The following is an 11086-nucleotide window of genomic DNA, read 5'->3' on the forward strand; positions in this document are numbered from 1 at the left end:
CACCAAGGTTCTGGAGCTTCCACAACACTCCAGAACTGGAAAAATATTTTGTGTCAATGTGACTTTAAAATGATGTACAAATCCCAGTTTGAGCACTATGTGAATTATGAAAATAGTTATATAGTGGATTTATTTGTATGCAAATAAATCCACTTTTCCATCATCATGTTGCCTGTAGCCACCTGACGATGTGTTATCAGTACCAATAACACATAGTTTGTTATTGGACGATACTGCTTAGCAATCGTCCAATAACAAACTAAAATCACAGACCAAGAAAATACTGTAGCATGGACATGTAATAGTTTGGGAACAAAATATCACAAAACCTACTTTTTAAAAAGCAACTTCGTCCCGATGAAGAAGTTAGACCTCTAAACATTTTCTGACTGAAGTCTTGTATGAACGTTGAAAATGCTTTCGGAGTGCCAAATGCACAATGAATAAAATTTGATTAACCCGACTGTAATGAAATGGCAGCGGGCATTTTAAAATCTGCTGTTTTGGGGAGCAGTCTGACATTTTGGATAATACACTTAACCTCCGTTACATCCAGTATATGTAACACGCTGACTTTGCCAGTCTGTTAAAATGAAGGCACTCTCTGGTGATGAGAGCCAGTGGGTATTTCCCTAACTCACAAGGATTTTTTTAATACAGCCAAGCAGATGAACAGAAATCAGGACAATTTACTTTATCCTCCATTCCTAATCCCGACCAAACTGGTCATGTGGTTAGATAGAAGGATGAATAGACCCTTTAATCTTTTCCTTTATTAGTCTGGTGGACAATATAAGTACTGCAGCTGGACCTAAAGAACACATTTACAATTAATTTTAAAACCTCCTTTTTACAATGTTTTGAAATTAAAATTGTTGTACTGATATTTAGATTAATAAAAATTAAACAAGAAAGAAAATAAAGCAATGCGATTTTGCATACAGAAGTGAATGGCTGGAAGACTCTTCAGCTATCAGGCCTCTCTACTGTGGGACCAGCTCCCACTTTGGATTCCAGAGACAGACGCCCTCTCTACTTTTAAGATTAGGCTTAAATTTTCTCTTTTTGATAAAGCTTATAGTTAGGGTTGCATCAGGTGACACTGGACCCTTTTTTTGCATTTAATCATTAGTTATTTTTAAACTCTGGCTCTCTCTCACAGCATGTCTTTTGTCACCGATCGCAACAGATGGCAGCCCCTGGTTCTGCCTGAGTGTTCTTCCTGTTAAAAGGGAGTTTTTCCTTCCCATTGTCACCAAGTGCTTGCTCATAGGGTTTGTGATATGTAATACTGCAGGGTCTTTACCTTACGACATAAAACACCTCGAGTCAACCAATACTGGATACTGGTACAATAGATATAGAGAGAGATAGACAACAACAAGCAATACCCCAGAAGATGAAAATGAAACCGTGAAAAAAACAAAGAAAGAAATAAATATTTCATCTTAACCTTAATGTGATGATCAGAGTAGGGACTAAAGTGCCACTTCTTGGGCAGGTGCTCTACAGTCTCATGTCTCACACATGTAAGCATTGACTATGTGAGTCAATTAGTCAGTACTCTAGATAGGCGTCTATTCGTTAATGCAACTCCATGCAGTTCAGACTTGTTGTACTGAAAGTGTGTATGAGGTTGTAGTGATCAGTGTTCATTTCACAGCCTAGTGAGTACACACGTCTGAAAGGGGTTTAATTTGCCACATTGTTGATGGTCTATACACGCAAGCGCACAGTGACACTAAGCTATAATTTAGAACCTCTGAGCAATAAGCTAGCTAGTTTTATCATCTTAAACCAAATGATAATCCATTCTGTTATCTTTTCACCGTGAACACATCACTGTGGCTGATCAAGAAGTAGTTGCAGCAACCCAACTTCCTATAACAAAACTTACATTTATTTAGATATGGGGATTTATACCCACCAATGATAGATGAGCCCAGAAAATCCAAAATATGTAAATTTACGCATCATGTTAAGGCCTTTTGTTAAGGCTTTAAAAATGCAATTATTATATGTATTATATACTATATATGATATTTTATATTTTGCAATGAATAAATATTACATGTTCTATTTCAGACAAACAGGTATTTAAATCATAATAGATTTAATTTAAATCATAGAAAAAAAACATTAGACTCGAAGTATAAAAACCCTCCAATTTATTCAGTGATTGCAAGCAAAGAGACAATTTTGCTATTACTAGATCTAATAACTCCCCACTTGCTCCACTTCCCATCTTATAGGAAGGACTCTGCATTTGCTGAAACTGTCATGTCATCATGGACTCTCAGTTTTCTATTTATGTTCAGAGAAGATGATCACTTCTAGCACCCGCCACCACTCTGTGCCATCTAATTATAGTCGGTAACAGTTCATCCAAGAAGATAAACCAGGGTGCCCAATAATATCCGGCACTAAGTGACTTGTGAAGTGAGCAGGAAATGAAACGCGTGAGTTCAACTGGAAGCACTGCGCAGTTCATAAAAGTGAAGGGAGGATGACAATGGAGTCACAGCCGTTATAAAGGAGAGTGACTAGGAGGAAGCCGAGCGAGCAACAGAGTGATACAAGTGTCATAAGAACAGATGAAAAAAAAGCCAGGTTGGTGAAAAAGAAGAGGAAATGTATCAAAGAGGTGTGAGAGCTGACTAACATGTTCCGCTGCAGAGCTTCTCAACCTGTCACAGCAGGAAAAACACAGCTCTAATTAACAACATAAAGAGTTCTGCTATTATGGTCTATCATATTTGAACAAAGCCTTCATTAGTGTTAATGCGTTCGTATGCCGACACCACCTGAACTTTCTTGCAGTGACCAACCCTTAGTCTTTCACTTGAGACAGTTTGACTGGCATGAAAAACTACAGCCCTGTTCTAGTAAAACAGCTCTATTAAACGGGGAACTTTACTGATATCACACATCAAAATCTGAATACAGATTTTGAGAACAACTACTGCATCTGTGGGGGGGAAAAGAAAATTTATTTGGGTCAGTGATCAGTCCTATCCTGACTCAAAAGGCTGGATCGGATATTGTGACAATTTGCTGATATATATAAAGCTAATCTACTGAATTCACTTCCATGTTGCTCTCTGTTTACTATACCACACAGCAGTGCACCAGCTGCTACTGGGAAAGCTAATACAGCATGAAGGAGGCTAACAGCTGAACGCCGGCAGTTTGGAGGCATTTCACACTGATTACTCCAACAGCTTCTCTTTGGTTGTTTACAATACATTTTTAGTTGACTGTAAACTTAGCTAAAAAGCTCTGATGATGATGCTTTCCTGTCAGGTTCTTACTCTTTCTTCAGTCTCTCGCACTCTCACCATTGTTCTGTTTGGTGTAACATTTTTTGGGAAGCTTTCATTGCACTTTTGTTAATATGACATGCTGCAGTTAATATTATTTCACTACAACCATCTCTTGTTAGCAAGAATGCTAAAAGCAAAGTGCTAAAGCACTGTGCAAAAGTCTCTATCCACCCCTCAATTCATTGTACAGTATTATCCTAGAGAAGTGATAAATAGAGGAAGTGATTTATTGAAACATATAAACATACATACAACTATGATATAGAAAAGGAAAAAGCTGTTTGAAAAATTGTAAAATGATTGAAAGTCTTTAGTATATGACCACCTGTATTCTTCAACACAGTGTAAGCTTTCTTAGGCAAGTTTTCTTGACATTTCTTTAAGTAGTCTTTAGGAATAGTTCATCTGGATTTTTGAAGATCAGTCAAAGCTGTTCTTTGGGTGTTGGCTGCTTTCTGTTCTGTTCTTATACTGCATCAATAATGCTGAGGCCCAGGCTCTGGGAAAGCCAGTCGATGACTGATGGTGTCGCACTGTGTTTTTTTCTGTCCACGTATGACATTACTGCTTTGGTAGTGTGTTTGAGATCATTGGTGTCCTGAAACACAAAACTGATACCAATCAGATGCTTTTCAGATGAATCAGCAAGATGAATCAAAAAGATCATACTCTTCTGTATTCACAATGTCCCCAACACCACTGGCTTAAATGCAGCCCCAGACCATGACAGAGCCTCCACCGTGCTTTACAGATGGCTCTGAACACTCACTGTTGTACCTCCCTCTTGATCTTTTCCATGCATATTGATGCCAATTTGAACCAAATACTTCAGGCTTTGAAATCTCAAAGTTTTAAGTTCATCACTTTTTAAGACCTATTGCCACTTTTTTCACAGTTCAGTTCTTGTGTAATCTGGCACACCTCAGCCTTTTTCTCCTCGTTTCCCTTCCTTAAGAAAGACTTCTTCACAACCATTGAGACCATTCCTGATGAGGCTTCAGTGAACAGCAGACGGATCAACTGAACAGCGAGATGCTTCACTCGGGTTCTGTGTCAAGTCTTTGCTGGTACTTTATTATATTTCTTAAGGAAAATACCTTCAGATACTGTTGATCTACTGTAGATGTTTAAGGGCACATTGCACAGCATGCTTGCTTATACCAGGTTTTCGACTAGTATCTCTTTGGGAATCACCTTATTGGGACATAAATTGTATGCCTATCAAGCTGTGTAAATAAATATAAAAGTATAAACACATAATAAATACAGTTTAAAATGTAGAAGTTGCTAAATTGTCTGTTATGTGTAAATACATAACACTGACCTATGAATCATCCTGTTAAGTCACTTAACAAACCAACAACAAAAAGCATTTGAAAGTGGTCAGCTATGAGGACTGAAAATTAAAATTAAAATGCAAACGAATGTCCAAAGAAAAACTTTCACAGGCCTTCAGAAAGCCTGGAGAAATATTTCTCAAGAGCAGGTTAAAAAAAACATTACAAGAACATCTGGCTCCTCAACAGCAAAAATACATTAAAATGAGAGAAAGCTCAAGAATATTGCACAGCAATATATAAAGAAACACATACAAAAAGATCACTGCATACACAAACTTTAGCAGACACTTTTATATTTTTTATATTTTGGAATAATTAGAGGAAGAAATAAGGGAAATTTTGTTCATTGCTTGGGTGTCTGCCATGAATACAGGAGTGTGCTTGTGAGTCCAACATTAAGTCTCCGAGGTAATCTTCTAATATTATTTCCATCTGCACTTTTTCTACTGAGACATTTCTAAACACCTCTAGTCACAAATCTGTTAAAGGAATGCAAGTCCTCATATAGAATTTCAGTGTACGTCTAGTTACCGCAATGAAAAGAGGAATCAGCAGCGATTTCAACAAAGAAAATAATTAACAATCTCTTTAATTACGTTCCCATTGACAAAAAAAGCAGAGCAGGAGTATAAACGTGCTTCTCCCCGATGAATAGCAACAACAAGAACATCAATGGGGGGAGGGAGGAGTGGGGGGAGTTCCCTCAGACAGAAAAGCCATTACTCTGCACATTCCACTGCATTATTGTGTGCATGACTTACCAAAGAGCTGGCGGTGAAATATAAACTTCCCGGCTAACAGGCCAGTGATAATGGCCAGTATCCAGCAAATTACTTTCAGGATGTTCCACCCGAGGCCTGGGTACTTGTTGAAGAGGAAAGAGAAACAGTTCCCCACCACAATCATATGGGCCTCTGTCTGACTGTGAGAGATGGGGTCCTCGGCGAAAATTAGGAAGTTAAAAAAGGTGACGAGATACGCCACAATGAGACGGGACCACGGGTGCTGGAAATAGTAGCGAAAAAGGGCATCTATTTCCATCTTGCTAAGCCCTCCAGCCACACTACACCTGGGAGTCAGAGAGAGAGAGAGAGAGAAAGTGCTTCTTTTAGTCAGATTACATTACCAGCCAGGCAGATTAGAGCAAACGCACCCCTCAGACACAGATTAGTGGTTGGAATATCGCTAAAGACAATGGATTAGGATCACGCTCAATTCAGACCCGGCTCAGATAGCAGAGCAGCACCTCCAATAACGCACACAGATTTCTTAACATGAAACCAGAGTTTCCAATCAGTCCTAAGATTATCACTCAGCTGTAAGTTAGCAAACAGCTTATATCCTGTAATCAATTTAAAGGAGAGAAAAATAACATAAAGTGGACGATCAACCCACTCAAGTGTCATCTTGTGTCGGTGAATCAGGTGTCATACCTGGAAGTGGTGGACTCTTGAAGTACTATATATCTCTCAGCTATAAATCGCTGGCTCGTCTCCTTTCAGCCTATCTGCTCTGCGCTCTTCTTAAAAGAAACTGTTCCAGCATTACAGTGAGGCTTTCCCCGGCAACACCAGCCAAGCAGTGCATGAGTAACCTGCAGACACCCCGTCCCTCCTGTATTTTTAATCATTATTCACCCATGAACTCCACTCTTTCTTTACTCCATCGCTCTCTACCTCTTTGAACCGTCTGACTTTGCTGGGCTGAACTTCTGCCTGCTTTCATACCTTCCCTAAAACAGGGCATGGAGGGGGAAGAAGGAATTATGTAATGGCTTCAAAAATAGAGCTGGCTATTAAATTTCACCGGCATCATGTTTGTCTTGTCATGATGCTGCCACCTTGGGTGATAGTAGGCTGATGAGGTAAAATGCAGATTTAGTTTGCTTTCTTTATCAAACTGCAAGCATTTAGAGGAAGAGGAGCAGGAGGAGAAGGCAGACTTTTGTGTGTGACCAGGGACCTGCTCCCATTCTGTGGCTAGCAACTTGTGATCAGAGAGTCCCAAAACATGAGTTAAGTGGGACTTAGCACCCAAAAAAGAACAAACTGGGCCGGGATAAGTTTACCTGAAGGTGGGTGGGTGGCCTATACCCTAGATAATCACGATGAGTAATGAAGAGCTCAACTGATGTTTCGGGACCTGAACTCCCTCTAAAGCATAAAGATTAGATTTGCACTGATCAGAGCAGTCTAAGTGCTGCAGGAAATACTCCAAATGGCCTCTCTATTTGAGGCACTTCTGGCCATTTCTGAATGGACTATCGTGTTCAGGGCATTAGTGCGTGATCGCACCAATCTCCCTTCTAATGACGCCAAATGTCACATCACTGACCTTATATAATTATGAGATATCACAACAAGCTTGACCATTTTGGCTCCTTCTTATCTGAATGTGTGGGACAGCCAAAATCCGTGCAAGTTACCTGCATGCACGTCGCTTTTTCTCATTTGTGCATGTGCAGTGGGTAAAGTCAACACGATTTTACACACCTGCTCCACGCCGTTTTATCTCTCAGTCGATGTCCAGGACGAGAAGCCCCGCTCCCGCTCTGCTCTCCGGCCACATCAAGCCGGCAGCGGCGCTCTAATCATCCTAAACAGGAGATGATACGACAAGGCTGAAGTGGGATTATCCATGCGACCTGTTGTTGCTGGTATACGACAGAGGCACCCACAAATCCTCTGTCATTGTGCCGGACTGTCCATACGCCGGGCGGGGCGGCTATTAAGCGGGCGGTGCTTCGTCAATGGGTCCCCGCCGTGAGGTGCGGTTTCTGGGTAGTAAGTAGGACGCTTCTACCGCCGCTGTAGCAAGGATGGAGGAGGCTGAATCCACACAGCAAGCGCAGCATCAGTGCAACGCAATGTAGCCAACACGTTGATTCACTAGCGCCAAAGTCAGAGCCAGTACAAATACACGACTTCCGCTCACGTGTTTCAGAATAAAATGATACCGACATCCATAACACAAGTAAGACTTGAGGAATCTATAAGTATGTATTGTGTATATGTACTATAAGTATAGTATAGTACGTATCCCAACAGGCCAAGGACGAACCTCTAATATTAACCGATTAGATGTTGTTTTCCTTTATTTTTCAAGTTACTTGAACTTAACCCATTAAACATCATTAGAAACTACCAGATTTCTATGAGGATTTTTCTGAGGAAGATTTTTTCCGCTTCTGAAAAAAAACTGTCACACATAACTCGATAATAACGCAAATCTTTAACTTATTAACTCAAAACTTTGGGATACCTAACTCGAAATTTGAAGTTATTTCCTCTAAATTTTGAATTATTAATTCAAAACTTTGAGATCCCAGCTTTTTTTTTTCAGTGCCAGAAACAAACTTCCACAGTGACTATAATCGTCCTGGTTTATGTTGAAGCGTTGAGTGTCAACGGTCTTTCATCTTCAACCAGAATATCCGATAAAATTATGCACATTATCTAAACTCATCATATCAGGGGAAAAGTCTATCCTACCAGGACACTGGAACGAGGTGCAATTTGCCAGTGATCATTCATTTGTTTAGTCACAATAATGGCAAATCAGACACTTACACTCATTTATATGTTCTGAAATCTACATCACATCGAAGAGTGGTCGAAGATGAGCCCATCTCAATCAGTGGACCAGAGCTCAGTAAACAATTTGCTTAATACCATTGGTAAATTATTTTGTTTCACATAAACGTACTAGTAACAGAGCACAGGTTTCATCAACCACACTAGAATCAGTTTAAAAAAAAAGGGGCGGGGGGTTCAAATCACTTCCTGTGCGACTGTGTGTCATACTTGACGCAAAGCTGAGAAGGGATTTTGCTGCTATGGGGCTCATTTATTTATTTAAAGAGGAGACCAGAGGCAGGAAGCCCGTGGCTTCCAGATGTTGCCGGATTTTGTGCCAAATAGGATCTGCTGCTTTGAGAGGCGGGAATCTGGCATGACGGATCAGAGATGTGGAAAAGCTGAATAAAATGTAAAAAAATGAAAGATGAATGAATATTGATCTTCATATTAATATTGATCTTAAGCCATAATTAAATACAATCAGTGCTTTATTTTTTTTCTTTTCTTGAAGAATATAGCTGAATTTAAACCAGAAAACAAGTTGACTTTATTTCTTGGAACTTATTACATTATAAAAGCAGATACCATACACATATAGTGGAGTAAAGCATTCATTATTATTTTATTATCCCTTTAATTTAAATACCCAATAATATAATATCATTAAAATATCCCATAAATAAACCAGAACTGTTAGCATGAATATGCATATATATGATGCTCTTCTTCGTGAGTTTCTGGCATCTCAACATACCAAGTCCAATACACATGTGAAAGAGTATCCTTATACCCTTTCTTCTTGGCTTTTTCATTTAACATAAACTTGTGTAGAAATGTGTCCCTTGTGAGCATAGTATAGTCTATGAATTCACATATAAAACTTTAGGCACTCTATGTATTACAGAATCCTTTGTTTTTAATAAGTGAAAAGAAACAGAAAATCTTCAAATGTTACGCAGGATTAGCGATGCACTCTACCAGTGTGCAGTGTTGATGAAAAATAAAAATAGTATGCAAAGCCACATCTGGATAAGCCAAAGTTATGTTGGACTCCAATGCAGTAGAATTTAAGCTCCTTTGCCACTACAGCCAAAGGTATATTTAGCACAGAAAACAGCATGTTGGTGAAAATACAAATCTCATGCAGTCTTTCTAGAAATTGAAACTGAAAGCACACCTGCTTCTTCAATAGTCAAATATCACCTTTAAGAAACACAAGCAATAAGAAACTTAAGTACTAACCCTTAAACTGTAAAAAATAAAATAAAATAGCATGGTAAGCTGTGGATATGATTGCCTTCTGTGTTGTGAATGTTGGGACAGGTCTCACACATTAATCACGCTGCTGGGCAGAAAGTGGTAAACTGGATAGACTTTTAGCATCACACAAGCCATGGGAATAAACCCACAGTGTTTTCAGTTTTCCTTGTCCAGAGTCCCAATGTGAGGTTCTTTTAAGATCTATTACCTTGTACAGAATTTTTTAGTCTGTTTTCAAACACTGAAAAAACAGACTTAAATGTAATCACCAAAGAACACATATAAACAAGAAATGAAGAAAGCCACAGGGGTGGGGGTGGGGATAGGCTGAAAACCCACCAGTCTATTGTAGAGTCAGAGTGAGAGGTGAGTTTTCCCCTAGTCAGGTCACCAGGGCTACGACATTTACACAGACAACCATTCACACTTATATTCACACCTACAGTCAATTTAGAATTGCCAGTCAGCCGAACATGAATGTGTTTTGTATGAGAGACAAAGCTGGAGTACCTCGAGAAAACACAAGCAGCACAGGGAGACTGTGAATTTTCCACACAGAAGGGCGCCAGCCAGCTGGTTGATTCAAACTCAGGACTCTCTTGACTCTTTTCAGTAGCTGGTGCCTGGTGCTATGAATGTCTGTTTCTTTGTGTTGGCTTGTCTGTGTGAAGCTTGCATGTTGTCCCTGTGCTTGTTTGAATTCTTACACAATACTCTGGCTTCCCCTGACAGTCCAAAGGCTTGGTTTCAGGTTAATTGGCAATTCTAAACTTTTGCACTTTGACTTTTCTAAGAGACTAAATTGTCTTATTTTAAAATGGTGTGTGCATATGAGTACTGCTGCTGTGCTTGCCCAAAGCCTAGTCCCCTTTAGTTCCCTGTGTAAGCAAATGTCCCGTTTCATCCATGCTCATATGAACACATGTGAAAATGTGAAATACAAGATATATTTTGACTTTTTTATACTACCAAAGATATTTTCTCAAAAAAAAAAAAAAGTCAGAGGGAGGAAGCTCTGTTTTTACTAGATAAGAGGGACAAGTGCAGCAAGGTAGCACATTAACTTAATGTCACTATTATTTTTCATTATTATTTCCATTATGAATATGAAAACATCTCACAAATAGTGTCTTGGGATTCAACAATAGTGTATATATCAAAGTAATTGCAAAAAAAAAATGATTTAAAGCAATGATACTAATAAGAGCTAAACACATTTTACAGAGGTTTGCTGCTAGTGCTTTTACTTTTACATTCAAACACTTGCACTTTCTCCTTTGTTTTCAAAGAAGCTCGAAATTCAGCTTCTGGATGAGGTGTAGTAGAAGGATTTGTACTGTTGTATTTGTAGTAACAAAAAAATCAATGCTGAAAAAGACTACTTCTAAATTTATAGAGCTGAAATCATTACTTAATTCCGTAATTTCATTTACATGTATGACAATAATAATAATGGATTGCATTTATATAGCGCTTTTCGAGAACCTTAAAGCGCTGTACAATTCCACTATTCATTCACTCTCACATTCACACACTGGTGGAGGCAAGCTACAGTTGTAGCCACAGCTGCCCTGGGGCAGACTGA

The 11086-nt window shown here is 39.1% G+C and overlaps 1 protein-coding gene across 3 annotated transcripts in view; it reads right to left on the bottom strand.

Moving 5' to 3' along the window:
* Window positions 1-7590, bottom strand: part of tmem117 (transmembrane protein 117) — a 57458-nt gene extending 49868 nt beyond the window's left edge. For 2 of the 3 annotated variants that reach the window (XR_014874886.1, XM_085164954.1), the window contains exons 1-2: window positions 7156-7590; window positions 5425-5732 (exon numbers count right to left, since the gene is read on the bottom strand). Coding sequence is in view for 2 of the 3 variants with exons in the window: in XM_085164954.1 (XP_085021080.1) it covers window positions 5425-5704 (280 nt within the window). In the remaining variant the exon portion in view is untranslated. The other variant, XM_085164955.1, reaches the window with a different exon arrangement.
* Between the last annotated feature and the right edge of the window lie 3496 nt (window positions 7591-11086).

This window comes from Neolamprologus multifasciatus, chromosome 7, assembly GCF_963576455.1.
Source record: "Neolamprologus multifasciatus chromosome 7, fNeoMul1.2, whole genome shotgun sequence".
Classification (NCBI taxonomy): Eukaryota; Metazoa; Chordata; class Actinopteri; order Cichliformes; family Cichlidae; genus Neolamprologus; species Neolamprologus multifasciatus.